At 42.0% G+C, this 16,943-nt stretch overlaps 1 protein-coding gene across 1 annotated transcript; it reads right to left on the reverse strand.

Annotated features, from left to right (window-relative positions):
• Positions 1-9,779: 9,779 nt before the first annotated feature.
• On the reverse strand, positions 9,780-15,547 carry LOC132592734 (hyaluronidase Eo Hy-1-like). Its single transcript, XM_060279421.2, has 3 exons — positions 14,609-15,547; positions 12,335-12,424; positions 9,780-10,127 (listed from the first exon to the last, which is right to left on the reverse strand). The coding sequence occupies exons 1-3, from the start codon at positions 15,545-15,547 to the stop codon at positions 9,780-9,782; spliced, it is 1,377 nt and encodes a 458-aa protein (XP_060135404.2).
• Positions 15,548-16,943: the final 1,396 nt, after the last annotated feature.

Below are 16,943 nucleotides of genomic sequence, written 5' to 3' on the forward strand. Positions count from 1 at the left end.
TTCGTAGCCCATGGACCGGAGCACGCCAGATATGCCTGTCTTCTACTGCCTCCCGCAGTTTGGTCAAACTCATGTTGGTACCTTCAAGAACACTGTCCAACCATCTCATCCTCTGTCATCCCCTTCTCCTTGTGCCCTCAATCTTTCCCAATATCAGGGTCTTTTCCAGGGAGTCTTCTCTTCTCATGAGGAGATAGGAGGCTTCTCATGGGGATAGGAGGTGCCAAGTTGCACCCAACATTGCCTCATCTCCTGGCTCCCTGGCCTCGTTGCAACTGGTCCTGCAGCAGAAGTGAGCTTGGCAGAGGGGCAACCAGGGCCAAGTTGTGATGGCACTCATAATCCCTGCTCGTCCCGCTCCGGAGAGAGGTGGAGACCTTTTTAGAGGCAGTGATCAAACACAGGCCACTGAATACATAACAGACAGCACTGTTTCAGGGCTGGAAAGGGGGGAGGGGCTATACCTTCATTGCTACTCCAGAAAACTTTATGAGGACCCCAACCTCATGGTATAACACCCCCGGGACACTCTGGACAGTCCTAGCTGCCCCATCGCAATAAAGGTCCTGGGCAGAGGAGGCCAACCATTGGGAAGAGGTCAAGATCGGAGCCTCCTCTGCCCCTCAAGATTGGGAGGGGGGCTCGGCCACATCTCAACAGGCATGTGCGGGGCTGAAGACACCTCAACTGGTGGCTATGTTGGGGTTGTGATCTTGAAAAATAGTGGAATGTTATTGATATGAGTTTGACCAAACTGCGAGAGGCAGGGCAAGACAGGAGTGCCTGGCGTGCTATGGTCCATGGGGTCACGAAGAGTCGGACACGACTAAACGACTAAACAACAACAACATTGATACCTTTTACCTATCAACAACAAAGGATCTTCCCTAAATCATCATGTGCTTCTTCATTTTCCTTTTCAAATGTTCCTGTTCGTAGCCTGGAACAATGCAGCTTCCTATTATCAGTCATCAGTTGTTCACTGCATAACCTCGAGGTGAGTAACTTCTCCCTGTTGTGCTCAAGCCTCAGGGCGCAAGACATTCACTGCAGTGCTTTGCCATTAGGGCATTTTGTCGTTATCTGAGCATCACTTCATTGCATGTGCGGAAAGCTCATGGCATCGCTATGCATTATTCACAGCTAGAAGTAGTGGCAAGAACATTTGTCTTAGCAAGAGGAAGTAGTATTAATGTAGCCCAGCGTAAAAGGGGGGGGGAGGCAGGTCAGTGTTTGAAAAGAATCTGTTGGAGCAGGAGGAAAGAAACACTATGCAAGTCTGCTTAGCATTTTGTGACTAGGGAAAAATTATAATCATTCCAACATGTGTATGAGAGATTACACACACACACCCCATATCTCTCAAAGGTTAGGCACCAGCTGATCAACTGGACAAATCCAGAGTTATACTCTTGAAGTTGATGAAATTATTCAGTAGTTTAATTGGCAGTGATAGGGAATCTCAATTTAAGGTGGGTGCTGATTTAATTTCTGCTACTACATACAGTAAAAGAGAGTGTTGGTAAATCGTGCAGTTTCATGTGTGTGTGCGTGTGCGTGTGTGTGTGTGTGCGTGTGCGTGCGTGTTTGGTCTTTTCCATGGGAATGGAAACTGGAATACAACTGAAACTCAATGTGGCTTAGAGGTTAATCTAAGTGACAGGAGGAACTACGCAGAACAAAGACTAATCTTCTGCTTAGGGGCAAGGTCTCTAAGGGAATAAGGAATAAGAGACATTCCAGAGTGTAATAAATAGAGACAGGGTGAACTACAATTAAATCAAAGTACAGATCAAGAAGGAAAGAATAACTGTGTGTGTTGGGTGAGCCTATACTAGCCAAGAAAAGCATTGCTGAAGAAGTAGGAGTTCAGTAGAAATTAAAGCTACCTATGCATACTTACTTGGGAGAAAGTCCCATTGAGCGCAATACTTCTGAGTAAACCAAAAACACAGCAAACCTTTGAGATTTGCATTTCTATGAATTTTGCAATGCAGTTCCCCAGCCAAGTACAGTGGTACCTCTACTTACGAATTTAATGCGTTCCGAACGCACATTTGTAAGTCAAAACAAATTGTAAGTCGAAGCAACCCTATCTAAAAATTCGTAAGTAGAAAAAATCCTATCTAAACCACATCCAAGATGGTGGACGGAGCTCCATTTGTAAGTAGAAAAATTCGTAAGTAGAGTTATTTGTAAGTAGAGGTACCACTGTAATGTGCACAAATGGGGTAAAATGTGCATGCATATAAATGCATAGGTGAGCGAAAGGAACATGCACAAATGTGTTATATTAGGGGGAATTGCTTTGCAAAAATGCGTAGATTCGTCAAAACTGTGTACCTATATGTTTTTATGAGAAATTCGTACAAAAATGCTGGTGAGTTTTCATAAATGTTTTTATTTTATTTTTATTGTCAATTGCTACAAAAAAGGTGAAAAACTGTGGGGGGGAACTGGATGTAAGGTGGGGGAATGGGAAATTCTCAAAGTGAAATTGGCAGATTCTACCATCCCCCATGGTGACTGAGTCAGACGACATTCCCTGCAGCTGAGGAACTACTGAGGCCCAATAAAGATAGAAAACGTCAGCTGCAAATGTGCATAAGTTAGGGTTGCCATATTTCAAAAAGTAAAAATTGAAGTTTTAAAGCTTTTTTTAAAAAGGAAATTCACCCAAAAAAAATCCCCACTTCTGGTTTTCCTAGACATTTTAACCGACTTCTGAAAATTCCAGCTGGACGCCGCTTTTCGCGGACAAATCCTGGCAATATCTGGAAAATTCCAGACATATGGCAGGCGTAGCATAAGTGCTTGCAAGGGGGACTTTGAATGCGATTGCCAAGTACCAAGTGACCTTGCAGTGAAAATGGCATATGTATTATGCTGTTAATGGGAAAACTATTATGCTGTTAATGGGAAAAGTACTGTTGCCACTTTAAATATTAAAAAAGCAATGCCTGAATCTTACGCAAAAGGTATTGCTGTTTCTTGAAATGTAAAGAGGTAATGTCTTGATCTTGTGCAATAAAATATAAAGAGGTAATGACTTAATCTTATGCAATAAAGGCAAACACTCTTCCCCGAAGCCCATAGAAAGTAATTCAGTACAGATGGATAACAGCTTCCTTGAGATGCACATTCAAATGGGCATATAATACACATCTAGTTTCTGCTCATGGATCTGAATCCAGCAGATGTTCTATGCATGGAATCCTCATTGCATCCTTATCTTGACTGGAGCGACCGTGTATTATAGAAGCTTAGGTTGGTATGCTTGTTGGTGTTTTCCCGAAGCCCCAAATTGTTTCCAGACTCTCATTCTCTGTGTGCAAAACTATCATTTCCAATTTATTTTTAGCACAATGTGTATTTGCAAACACTCCCACTCTCTGAACCTGGCACAGATTGACAGGAAACGACTTTTCCTGTAATGTAAAGAGAAACTTGTTCCCTACATAAAAGCGGTATCTGATTTCCTAATGAATTGTGCTCTGCAAGTGTCTCATTAAAAAATGTTTAGAGTGTGATTGCTAATACAGTATGTGTAACCCTTTGGGGGTATCATTTTTGATCAGTTTAAGGTGCTGAGTCTTTTTTATAACAGGCATAGCCAACCTTGGCTCTCCAGATGTTTTGGAACTACAACTCCCATGATCCCTAGCTAACAGGGCCAGTGGTCAGGGATCATGGGAGTTGTAGTTCCAAAACCTCTGGAGAGCAAATGTTGCCTATGCCTGTTTTATAAGCTACAGCCATACCTTGGTTGTCGAACGGAATCCATTCCGGAAGTCCATTCGACTTCTGAAAACGTTCAGCAACCAAGGCACAGCTTTCGATTGGCTGCAGGAGCTTCTTGCACGGAATCGGAAGTCGTGGAAGCTGCGTCAAACATTCGGCTTCCAAAGGACATTCGCAAAACGGAACACTCACTTCCAGGTTTGCAGCGTTCGGGAGCCAAAACGTTCGACTCGCAAGGCATTCGGGATCCAAGGTACGACTGTATTACTTTCTCATAGTAGAAACTGTGAACTTAGTAACCTGGGAGAGACTGCAATGAACTCAGTGGGACTTGCTTCTGAGTGGACATGTATAGAATTGTACAATTAGCCAGTATTCTAAACTAAGCTACTTTTTGGAATATATTGTACTTGCACTGTACAGATTTTTGGCAATCAGCTATAATTGTAGAGAGTTTGTTATTTCTGTGAGGCAATGAAAATGTACCTCTTATTGCCAGGGATGCCAACTTGAATAAAATATGGGGAGGCAGATAAACCAGTCAAGGAGATTCGTAACTATACAACCTGTAGAAGACATTTGAAGGTAGCCCTGTATAGCGAAACATTTTATTATGTATCTAAATATGTTGGAAGCCACACAGAGTGGCTGGGGCAACCCAGTCAAAGGGGCAGGGTATAAATATTATTATTGTTGTTGTTGTTATTATTATTATTATTATTATTATTATTATTATTATTATTATTTAGGACATCCTTATTTGTTGGAGCGTATGAGTTCAGCTTCAGTAACAAACTATTCAAATGCATTGAATCAAGAAGGTAAACTTTGTCCAAGGATAGACAATCATGCTTCAGGAGGAAACACAATATTCACATGCCTGGTTGAAAGTTAGTCCGGTGCTAGAATATTAGGACTGGAAGGGGAGTCCTGGGTCCAAATCTCCACTCGGTGGACAACGCTTAGGATAGGCTGATGAAGTAGGTTTGCTATCTCCTAGGGGTATTATGAAGATAAAATGGAATTATCCCATGCAAGTTAGACTGAGCTGCTTTGAGGAAGAGCATAATTAAAATGTGGCAAATAAAATAGCCCATTTATCTGAATGTTTCCTTGTTGGCCATAGTCAATTCTGGAAATCAGGATCACAGCTATCTAAGGTTTGGGTAATTGGAATTCACATGTAGTTTGGATTGTTAAGGGGGCGAAATCAGACAAACATCAGTCATAATCTGAATATGTATTCTATATAGAATTTAGTTTCATATGTGCTACTGCAGTGTATTTATTTATTCCGTTCATATTCTACCTTTCCTCCCAGGAACTCAAGATGGCATCTATTGTTCTCCCCCTCCTCATTTATTCTCAACAACGACCCTGTGATGTAGGATAGACTGAGAGGCAGTGACTGAGTGGAGATTTGAACGATGGTCTCCCAGGACCCAGTCCAACAATCTATCGGCATCCCACCCCATTGGCTCTCTGGGACTCCTGTATGTTTCAATCGTTTTTTCATTCTTCTACATCTAAACAGATGAAGCACGTGCAAAATGGAATAAGAGCAAGCTTTGTGGGAATGAACGCCATAATGATCACCATTCCCTCGGAGAATGAATTCAGGTGGTGTGTGCTGGCTGGATTAGAGTCAAAATGGGGCCACCAAAAAGTGAGAAGGTATTATCCCCAAAATTTGCAGACATAAACTTAAAAAGTTTTGAAACAAATCTTTGAAACAAAAAAAAAAGCCTGGTGGGAATTGAGTGTGGTCAATAGCTGTGAAATACTGAGTGCCAATTTGATAAGGGAAGTGGAAATGTAGAATGGGAGCAGTAGTGGAGGGGAATGAGTAGTCTGCACCCCTTAATGAAGACTGTAACATTATTTTATTTTATTTTATTTTAGAAGGTTGCACCTGTTTGGAATGTTGTACCTGTTAAATTCGAATACTGTAATAAAGTACAAAAGTTGCTATTTTGGTGTGCAAGCTTTAGAATTATACAAGATTGTTCATAATGCAGAAACGAAAAATGAATTATTCTCAGCAATACATTTATTCCCCAAGATTCCTTACCACTGCCAATTTTAGGTCTCTTGCAGGTACATCTAAGAGCGCTTTTCTGTATTGTTGGGATGTCATTTAATCTAAGAATATAATTCCTGATGTACCGTATATTGAATTCCATGTTGTTCAACATAACAGTTTGGATTAATTTTGCCCAAGGCAGAAATAGCACCAACAAGTTTGGTCTTCTAACAAATTTGTTTAGCTATATTTGCAATGCACAATGATTAAAAACAAAAACCAGTGGATATTAAAAGTCAACCCTAGACAGGTAAAATAAATAACAGAAATCCCAAGACTTCCAACTTGGTTCTAAAAGAACAAGTCCACATTTTAAATGAAAAATACAGTTATGATTACCTTCCGATTTGCCATCAGTCATGCCAGCTATCCCATGCAGAAGAGAGAAGTTGAATGTCAAACCTTTTTCTGTTTGCTTTCCACGAAACATGTCATTACAGAGGTGACTCAGGGCAAAGTGTAAAACTGGAGACTTTCGCTAAATCTCTATTTAACTGAAGTCAGTCCCACTTAAGTGTCTTGGTTTAAACTGGCCATTACTGCCTTAAAATATTCATTACGATTCTATTATGAGCCATGACTTGTGTAGGCCAATTCTAAGCATGTGGCTCAAACCACTGTCTACCTGAAGTTAACCAGGTCTCGGTCTGGTCAGTGCTACCCAGATGAGAGACAACTTGCATGCCACCATGTGTTCCAGGATGGAAGAAACGTTGGCTATACATGTAAGAAAAAATACAATAATGCTGCTACCAGATGAATTTTGAGATATCTTCCCCCTCTCTCAAATTCCAGGTGGAACAGTTGCATCAAAAAATCTAGGTGTCCTTCTGGGGGTGGGGTGGGGGACTCACATGGGATAATGTGTAACTTGGCTTCTACAAATCACCCAGTCTCTTCAGGGGTGAAATTAATCAAGGAGCATGTTGGGTAATACAATGGTACCTCAGAAATTGAACGGAATCCATTCCGGAAGTCCGTTCAACTTCCAAAACGTTTCGAAACCAAGGCGCGGCTTCCAATTGGCTGCAGGAGCCAATCAGATGCTGCGGAAGTCGCATCGGACATTCAGGTTCTGAAGAACATTCGCAAACCGGAATACTCACTCATCTTTTCTGCTACAATTTTCAACAGGAAACCATTATTCAAATTGTCCCTAGGATAAACACTAGGAAAAAGCAATGAAGTTTCTACAAGAAACAGACAGAGAGCTTTCCCCCTTCTTCCTTTTGACCCAGTGAATATGAAGAAATAAAGAGTTGTGACAAGGAGGAGGGAAAATATCACAAGTTATTTCCTGTTGACTCCAGGTATGATACATGAATTTAAATGCACTGGATGTAGCTCTTAGAGTTTAATGAGCTAAAGAATCAATAGTCAAATTCGGTAAATATATTGATGCCAATAGAAATTCAAATTTCAACTCTTAGGAAATCTTAAAAATACAAGAGCCTTTACCACTTAGCTGAAGAGGATCTTAAACAATAAGCAGTATGATTCAGAGAGTCATGTAAACCTCATTGCTGTGATATGAATGACCGATGGGAAGATTTTCTGATTTTCTTCTTCAATCTGGATAGAACAAACACTGAACACGACAGAACATCAAAGACACTGAAAAATCTTGTAAACAGGTCTTATGTAGGGGCAGTCCAAGAAAATGTGCAGGTGGGAGATACGAGAAGAGTAAGAGATTTGCTTCTATAAAATCATGGCACACAGGGAAGTGAATACTGCAGATAATTCAAGTCCTTTAGTATTTCTTATCTTACTTCAGAATGATGAAAGTTAAAAACTAGCAGTGGCAACAATGGGGTTTTGGACAAAAGAAAAGAAGTGGCCGCCAGGAAGTGGCACAACCCAAAATTGAGCAGGAAAAAGGAGTGTTCACTTCAGTTTGCTCTACTGTAAGGTCTGCATTATACTCATAAAGCATCATCATATCCCTTTAAGCAATCATGGCTTCCTGCAAGGACTCTTGGGAATTGTAGTTTGTTAATGTGAGGGAACCATTTTAACAATCAATTCCCTCTTCCCAGGGAACTCTGGGAATTGTGGTTCTGTGAGGGGAATAGGGGTCTCCTAAGAATGTTCAGCTCCCTTAACAAGCTACAGTTCCCATAATGCTTTGGAGGAAGCCATGGCTCTTAAAGTGGAATAAGAGTGATTTAACTGCATGGTGCAAATGGGGCTATAGAATATAGAACTTGAACTTTAAAAAGAGCATGTAACTGAAAAAAATCCCACAGTATTGATGCCCATTCTCAAGAGAGGAGGAATGCCACCTTATTCCATAAGTCATGGAAGAATGTACTTCTTTATTTTGCTGCAGTAGACACCTTTAGTATTAACCCACAATGTGAATCTTGCATTGTTTTTATGGGGGATAGTTGTCATGAATCAAGGGTAGCCAATTTCATACCCTACAGATGTTGCTGGACTGGATTGCAACTTCTGTCATCCCTGAGCATTGGCCATGCTGGCTGGGGGCTGTGTCAGAGTCACATTGCCTGTGTCTGGCATAAATGGATTTTTCCCATGCAGGCAAAAATGGGGTGTGCTGGTTTTTATGTTGGGTAGAACATTCGTCAGATGCAATTTTTCACATGCTGAGCTTCTATGTTGAGTAGAGTATTGGGGGTATCTAATGGTGAAGTTTCTAGGAAGCCAGGAAGCTAGGTGTTGTTTATGCCTTGCATTGAGGAGTGACAGCAACCTCTGTGCCATGAATGAGCTCTGGTTTGTTACCTGAGTGGAAACAGATACATGGCATAGATAATTCAGGAACTTTACAAAAGAGTTAGTGTTAGTGTTACATGCAAACCAGATCAACACATCATTGATCAAGGCTTGTGTTTTCTTATAAAGGTGGTGTTACTTTAAAAAACGACACACCACTGATGCACATTTCAATTACCATGATACTACATGCAATTTTGAGACCTCCGGGTATAGGGTGGTACATAAATTCAATAAATAAATAATAATAAGTGTATCCTGAAGGCACAAATGAGATACCCCGGGGTGGGTACTAGCTCTTCTGCTAAGACATATAAAACAATTATCCACCAAGGAACATAGGAACTGCCTTATACCAAGTCCATCGACCTCAGTATTGACCGGCAGTAGTCCTAACTGGGGATACTGGGGATCTATATTCTTTTGATAGGACAATCTCAAGCCCTCTGAGAACAGGTGAACTATCACTAATTCTGCATACCAGCTGAGATACATAAGCTCTGCATGTGGAAAGTTTTTAACAGGGCTTCCTTAACAGATCTTTGGAAGATTTTGGTATCTCAAAATGAGAAATAGCTTCAGCCTGTTCTCGCAGAAATTGAGAGGATTGTCTTCATGGACCCAGTATAGTAGAGCTTTCCAAACCGTATGTTGTGACACGTTATCATGTTGGCTGCAGTGTGTAGCTGTGTCGTGCAAACGCTCCCGGGGCTGGAAAGAGGCTGGTTTAACTTCCAGTTTGCTAGTAAAGCTGAATTGCTGTGTCGTGAAATGATGCACATCTAAAAAGCAAGTCACTAGGAGTGCTTTTTTCTGGGGGGATGCAGGGGTACGCATACCCCTAAACATTTTGTGAATCTTTCTACTTTTACCCATTTTCTGTATTTATTTTCCTTGCTTTGACCTATAAAATGGTGATTTTCTTGAGTCAAAATGAGAGTACCCCTAAACATTTTTTTAAAGAAAAGAAGCATTGGTCACCAGCATGAAAAGTTCGGAGAGTTCTGCAGTATAGTATTCACTCAAGACTATTCTACAGTTCTGTTAATTGTATGGGATACTCAACTTGCTGATTTTAGAGTAAATGGATTTATGAATGTTCTTGGATAATTTGCTTTGTATTTGGGGAATTTATCCGTCAATAAACATCTGTCTGCTTTTGATTAAAATCTGACTAGCACTAAACAGTAAGAGTTTGGTAATGAAATATTGAATATTAGACTGAACCAGGTTTGCACCGCATTTTGTGAGTAGGCAGTTCACAAAATAACCCCATCCACCCTTGGTAACACTGGCAGATGAATTTCTCTTTCATGACCTCCATGTCCTCCTGCTGCAGATTTCCTTCCACAACTATTCTTCTCCCCGTTTCAGAGGTATCGAGCCAAATCTTAAAACTGTCAGGAGACAAGTGCAGGTAGGCATCCGATTCACTGTTTTTACGAATGCATCGTCCATTCTCCTTACAGAGAACTTTGCTGCAGAGCTTGGCCGCAGAGGTCACATTAATGATATAATGTCCAAAGAGGCCATCCACGTACTTTTTCACAGTTAAACAGTTGTTCTAAAAGAAAGCAAAGAGAGGTTTCCTTACAGAGCAATCCTATAGATGTCTTCTCAGAAATAGGCCCCACTGAGTGCAATGGATCTTATTCCCAGGTAATTGGTTCTATAGGATTCCACCTCTAAGCAGTTGGCACTACAGTCAAACCTCGGCTCTCAAACACTTCCGTTATCATACGTTTCGGCTCCCAAAAGCCAAAAACACAGAAGTAAGTGTTCCTGTTTTCGAATGTTTTTCAGAACCTGAACATCCGACGTGGCTTCCACTGAGTGCAAGAAGCTCTTGCAACCAATGGGAAGCCACGCCTCGGTTTTCGAACGTTTCAGAAGCCAAATGGGCTTCCAGAACAGATTTCGTTCGAGAACCAAGGTACCACTGTATTGTCTAAATGACTAGCACAGATATTTGTTCAAGGGCAGGCATAGGCAAACTCAGCCCTCCAGATATTTTGGGACTACAACTCCCATAATCCCTAGCTAACAGAACCGGTGATCAGGTATGGTGATCACATTTCGTCAGTGTTCTCTGTACTCCAGAAATTTAGGAATAAACAAACAAAGCTGATTCACTGATTCACTTCCACCTGGAGCTGGATTGGGTGGCTCCTGCGGACCAATCAGACTGCTGCTCAGCTTTGTTTGTTTATTCCTAAATTTCTGGAGTACAGAGAACACTGACGAAATGTGTGGGTAAGGAAAGTGTTTGGTCTGACTTTTGCTAATCCCAGTACCAGGTTCTCCCCATCTTCCAGTCTCCTAAAGGCAAGTACGGTAGTAACTTCCTCTTTGCTTCCCCATTCAAAGTCTAGCATAAATAGGTTTGGTAGATCACAGATTTTTGAAGCCAAAATCGCACATGCACAAAATGAGTACATTCATTAGAATATCTCTATTACACGCTACCAAAGAATTAAAGTTTGGGTTTGAGTTCTTCAACACAAAATGTTGCACAGCCTGTGCATTCTACATGTGACACCCCAAGTGTTGCTATAGGCTGGATCTAGGCACATCAGGAAAGCGTTTCAGGAAAACGTGTTGTAAACCTCAAAGTGGGAAATCACATTGGCGAAAGACGGAACTCTACAGCGCCACCTGGCGTCACAGTGTTATAACACATATAAAATGATTTATCTTTACTAATGTAGCTGAGTCCATATTCTACCAAATGCATGCGCACAACAACCACATGCAAATCTCTAGGTTTACCTCTAACTCAGATGAGCCACCGAGCTTGCCCTGTTCAGATGCATTCTAAATTTGATGTGTGTGTGTGTGCCTTAACCACTTACAGAATGACTAATAAAATTATTGGACTTAGCTGAGATGGCTAAAGCAACATGCTTAATTAGAGAAAAACCATTAATAACATTTGTTAAGGATTGGAAATTTCTTATGGACTTTTGCATAAAAGAGAAAATGAACTTGTAATATCTGGATTTGAAGGTTGAAAAAAAATACTAGCTTATAGAAGATAGAATGGTTGCGTTCTAAAGAATGAATGTTATATGTAGCTGCAGAGAGCCGGAAATCCTTTTATTCTACTCTGTCTTTCTTTAGTTTTTTCTTTCTTTTCCTTCTTTTCTGCTCTCTCCTTTAGATTGCTCATTTCCTTGTATTTTCTTTGCTCTTTTTTAGATTAATTAGTTGTTTTATCTCATTATATTATATAAAAAAATACTTTGCAATGGCTATGTATTTCTGTATATCTTTGGATCAGTACCAACAAGTAAAATAAAATAAAAATGATTTGGGGATTCGTATGGCGGGGTCAGCAAACTTTTTCAGCAGGGGGCCGGTCCACTGTCCCTCAGACCTTGTGAGGGGCTGGACTAGATTTTTTGGGGGGGGGGGTGAACGAATTTCTATGCCCCACTAATAACCCAGAGATGCATTTTAAATAAAAGGGCACGCTCTACTCATGTAAAAACGCACTGATTCCCGGACCGTCGGCGGGCCGGATTGAGAAGCCGATTGGGCCCCCGGGCCTTAGTTTGCCTACCCATGAGCTAAACTATTGGAGATCTTTTTTCTGGGAAGGCCAGTCTTGGGATGCATATTGCCATTCCCAGGTCTGTGGGCCATAGAAATAGCAAGAACCTGCTATCTTTGCTGCCATCTTCTGGGGATTGGGGGTAAGTGTAGGAGGAGGGGGGGTCCCAAGAATTCCTGCAAAACTCAGCTCATTTTTCTTAACCCAGATTCACTTACAGTAGAACTGGCATACTGCATGCTTCCCCACAGGACAACTCCTGCTGCCCCCAAAGCTGCACTCTCGCCAATAGTGTTCACCAAGTCTTCCTGAAAAGTAAGCCACGGATATGCATAATATAATAGGGTTGCCATATTTTGACAAGCAAGAAAGAGGATGCTGTGACAGCTCTCATTCTAAATACCCCTACGACATGTAGGCTATAGAAGCTGTGATATATTGCTGAGGGGGGGGGGTCAGGAGAAGAGAAGAGGAAAGCAAGTCTTCAGCCACCCGTTATGTCTACATCTCATCCAGAAAGTATAGCCAGATTTTTTAAAAAAATATCCACCCGGACAGAAATTTCACCCCTGGAAAAGAGGGTGTTTCCTGGAAAAAGAGGACACATGGCAACCCTAATAGAGCATGCTGCACAGTCAAAGCATCATTGTCCATTTTGTACCCACCCATTTTTCTCAGGGGGGGTTGGGGGGGGTCACCTCTCGTGAAACAAGTTTGGATGGTTTTTGAAACACTACAATAATATTCTTTAGCGCCTGTTTGCCAGAGATCTCAGTGAGTTGAATGTGCACACCACATAGGCCAAAACATCTGGAGGGCCGCAGTTTGGGGATGCCTGCCATAGCCAATAATACCTCTCTTGCGCCACTATCAACTCTCTTTAAAAAAATAATAATAAGCAAACACTGTCTGCAGTAAAAGCAATGGTGGCAGTTTCAAGAGACACCCAAATGATCAGGTTAGAACACAGTAAACATATAACCTTTGAAGCAAAGTGAACCATCCATTAAAATCAAAAGTTCTGAATCTAGAAAGCTATACCCCCATCCCCTGACAACTATATAATTCAGCGCTGATCCTGTGATATTCCGTCCCTCTACCAACCCTGAATTACAGATGACATAAAGTGCCCTGTTTTGAGAGGTTATGTACACACCATATATTTAAAGTAGATTGCTGCCCTCAAGGAATCCTGGGAACTGTAGTTTATCTCCTACGGAGCTCCAATTTCCACCACCCTTATAACAAACCACAGTTCCCCAGGTTTTTCAGAGGAAGTTGCGTGCTTTACGTATATGGTGTGTACACAGCTTGAGTACAGAACTGAAATGTAGGGAATTTTGTATCCACCAGAACTGCCTTGAATGCATACAAGTGATAGAAAGTTTAGACAACATAGCCCTGATCACTTGCTCTACCTGCCTCCTCCTACATGTAGACAGAGAAGAAGGGGCTCTGCAGGCTAACTTCACCTCCATCAGCTTCAGTGTCAAACCTATGTGGGAGGTCTGAAGTGGAAATCTCTGCATTATCGGGTGAACATACTCCCAGAACCAGCATTGGAAACACAGATAGCTGCAGCGTTACACATACTATCAAGAACCCAGGTTCAATGAGGATTCCCAACAGCATGAAGATGTGCCCACATAAAACCCCATCCTCACAGATGCTAAATGCAGAAACTTTGAGGCATGGCCACCAGTGAGTGCTTTGACAGGTGAGTCCCCTCTCAATGAAGCATGTCCCTAAAACAAGGGTGGGAAACTTATGTGTTGCTGGACTCCAGTTCCCATCAAGCCCAGTCCCACACACCCCCCCAAAAAACCCAACAACCCAGAGGCATTTCTTTCGGGTATGGTACAGACAGGGGGCAGAAAAAGCTATTTCTGTGTGCAATGACAGCAGTTCGGAATATGTTAGCTCAGAAATGCAAGGTGGGAGACAGTCCAGAGGAGGAGGAATAGCTGAAAATGATGGAATGTGCAGAGCTAGCAGGCCTAACCAGCAAGGTAAGAGAACAAGAAGAACAGGTGTATAAAGAGGAATGGAAATTATTTGTGGAGTGTTTGGGAAACAATTGAAAGCAAGTGAAAATGCTAGCGGCATTATTGTAAATTAAACAGTATAATTTAGATTAATATATAATGGAAAGGGGGAAACTAGATGGAGGAAATCTAGGACCTCTAACTGCCAGGCCCTGGTTCCCATACCACCTTTGCAGTCTCTTTTATGCATATTGCTGCTCATGTGAATATTTGGCATCACTAGTGTAACCTCAGATTTAAGAGAAGTCTGCAATCCACCTTCCATAGCAGGGAGTCCTGGTTTCAAAGTACAGATCACTAGCAAAAGCTGTCCTGAGATCTTCCATAAGTCCCTTTCTCTAACATTATGGTTTTCACCTCTGTACAATCACATCAATATGCAAGAATATCAGAAAGGGTAACACGTGTTGGTGGATCTGAGAGCTTATTAGATGCCGGCATCCTTACCTCTGCCAAAGCATGGAATGTATAGGCATAATATGGCCTAGCATACACAAAAACAGGCAAAGCATAGTCCTTCCGAGCGATTGAAGCAAAGCGTATTGCTTCTTTAACCCGATGGTGTACAAATTTCAAAGCGTTTGGGCTGCCCTTCAGCATGTACTCCAGGTATATGGAAGGGTAAAGGGCCGTGCTTTCTTTCCACAGCCAAAGCAGATGATCATTCCGCAAAGATTCAATGTCTGGACATTTGCCTGTGTACGTGTCTGGGTGGTTCTTGTAATCATAATTGTAGCAGTCTGGGTAGAGGTAGTAACCCCAGAGTCCATTTGGCCTCATATCTTCAGCTAGGAGAAGGGTGCTGTTCATAAAACCCTTCCCTGCGTTTTCAAAATCTTCCTTCGCAACTTGCCTGATTTTATTCTCGGGCCACTGAGGATACTGCTTTCTGACAAGTTCAAGAGACTTGTTTCTGTAAATTGCTTTATGGCCCCAGTTTCTATCCCATTGGGGTCTCCAGTTTTCCCAGTCGATGACCCCGAGCCCGTGGAATTTCTTCATGGCGATGGCACGCTCAATGTCAGCCTTGGCTTTGATGAGGTGTTTGGTGAGGCTCTCGTTTTGTGGCACCCCGCCATTGATGGATTCGCCATTGTCCTCTACATGGGGATAGTACCCTAGATGAGTGTGATAGAATATTGTCACACTGGAGCCGCTCAAGGTCTCGTTTGGATTTGTCACGATGTCGAAAATGTTGAGGTCCAAGTCAACCTTGTAGCGCCGCCGACACTGTTCAGTCGGTGCATTCCAAAACACTAGAAATGGTTTGTTAGGGAACAGTGGCGCTCTCGTCTGCATGATTTCACTTCCATTGTCGACCATCAGCAGCACCCACAGTGCTAGGTATTTAATCCACACGTGGCTCATAGTATGGGGTAACTTCATCAAAGGAAAAACTGAAAGAGATAAGAAAGAAACGTTAATGAACAGTGGCAACCAAGAGTCGGGAAGAACTTTGCCCCTCTAATTGTCAGGCGGCAGAGGAGCCAACCCCCAAGGCAGGTTGCCAGGAACGGACAAGACAAGGAAAGTCCTTACCACCTGCTTTTATTCAATATTCACAGAGAGAGGCTCGGGAACGTGGTCCCTCAGAACAATAGCGCTGCTCTCCCACTTCCTCATGCGTCATTGCTATGGGTGATGGAAAGCGCCTTCGGCCTTTGAGCTCTTTGCTCTACTACTTTCAAGGCCCGCAATGTTCTGGGAGAAGGGGGGGGATCTGGGATGCTTTCTAAAGACACTGTGTCCACCAGCTGTCGCTCCCCTAGTGCTTCTTCCTCCTCCTCTCCCATTATTTCCCAGCTTTTCCCCTCATCTGCCTCTGAGCTGTGACCTCCCTCAAACCTGTGTTGTAATTCTTAACTGTCTCCTCCTTGTCTGGAAGGGTCAGGCTGGGGAAGCAGTCTCCACCATTCCTCCTCTGCCCAGACCCTGACATCAATTGATGAATAGCTGTGGGGAACCTTTGGCCCTGCAGATGTTGCTAAACTACAACTCCCATCATCTCTGGCTATTGCCCGGGCTTGATGAGGCTGATGGGAGTTGTAGTTCAGCAACATATGGAGGGCTAAAAGGTTCACCATGCCTGAATTAAAAGTTGTAGCCCTGGAAAAATATGTGCAGATTGATCCAATTGTCATTCTATATAAACTTGGAGTTAGTGAAATTAACTAAGTGGTGCAAATATTTGAGTAGGCATGCCTAGGATTGTAGTGTCTGTGATGATTTGATCCCATTTAAATCAATGAAGCTTGGGCTAGTAATTACTAAAGTTTTCCATTGGTTTCTCTGGGATGAAGACTGCAATTCCGTATGCACTTTCTTCAGAGTAAGCCCCATTGAACTTGATGGGACTAAGTCTGAGAAGACACACATAGAATTGCAATGTAATGTACTTGACTACTCAGATGTTGTTTAAGTTGTGAGTTGTGCGAACCAGTATTTTCACATTTAATCAGTCATTTGATGAAAGTTCAATTCCAAAAACAGAATGGCAATAGAATTCCCCGTAAGGTTTCCAAACCAATCTTGATTAACATTCTAAAAGCACATCATAAATGGTTAAAATAACAGTCACTAATCAGCAATCCGTGCTATGTCGATTTGATTACTATAAAAACATTAAATAAAACATACATTTCCCCCCCTCCTACTGGTCTTATTAGTTTTTTTATTATTATTACTAGCTGTTGAGTGTATGCAATACACAACATATTGACATCATATTGACACTTGTTGTTCCAGCAAGTGTTTTACAAGATGAAATGTATCACACAGCAGC

This window comes from Zootoca vivipara, chromosome 9, assembly GCF_965207765.1.
Source record: "Zootoca vivipara chromosome 9, rZooViv2.hap1.1, whole genome shotgun sequence".
NCBI lineage: Eukaryota > Metazoa > Chordata > Lepidosauria > Squamata > Lacertidae > Zootoca > Zootoca vivipara.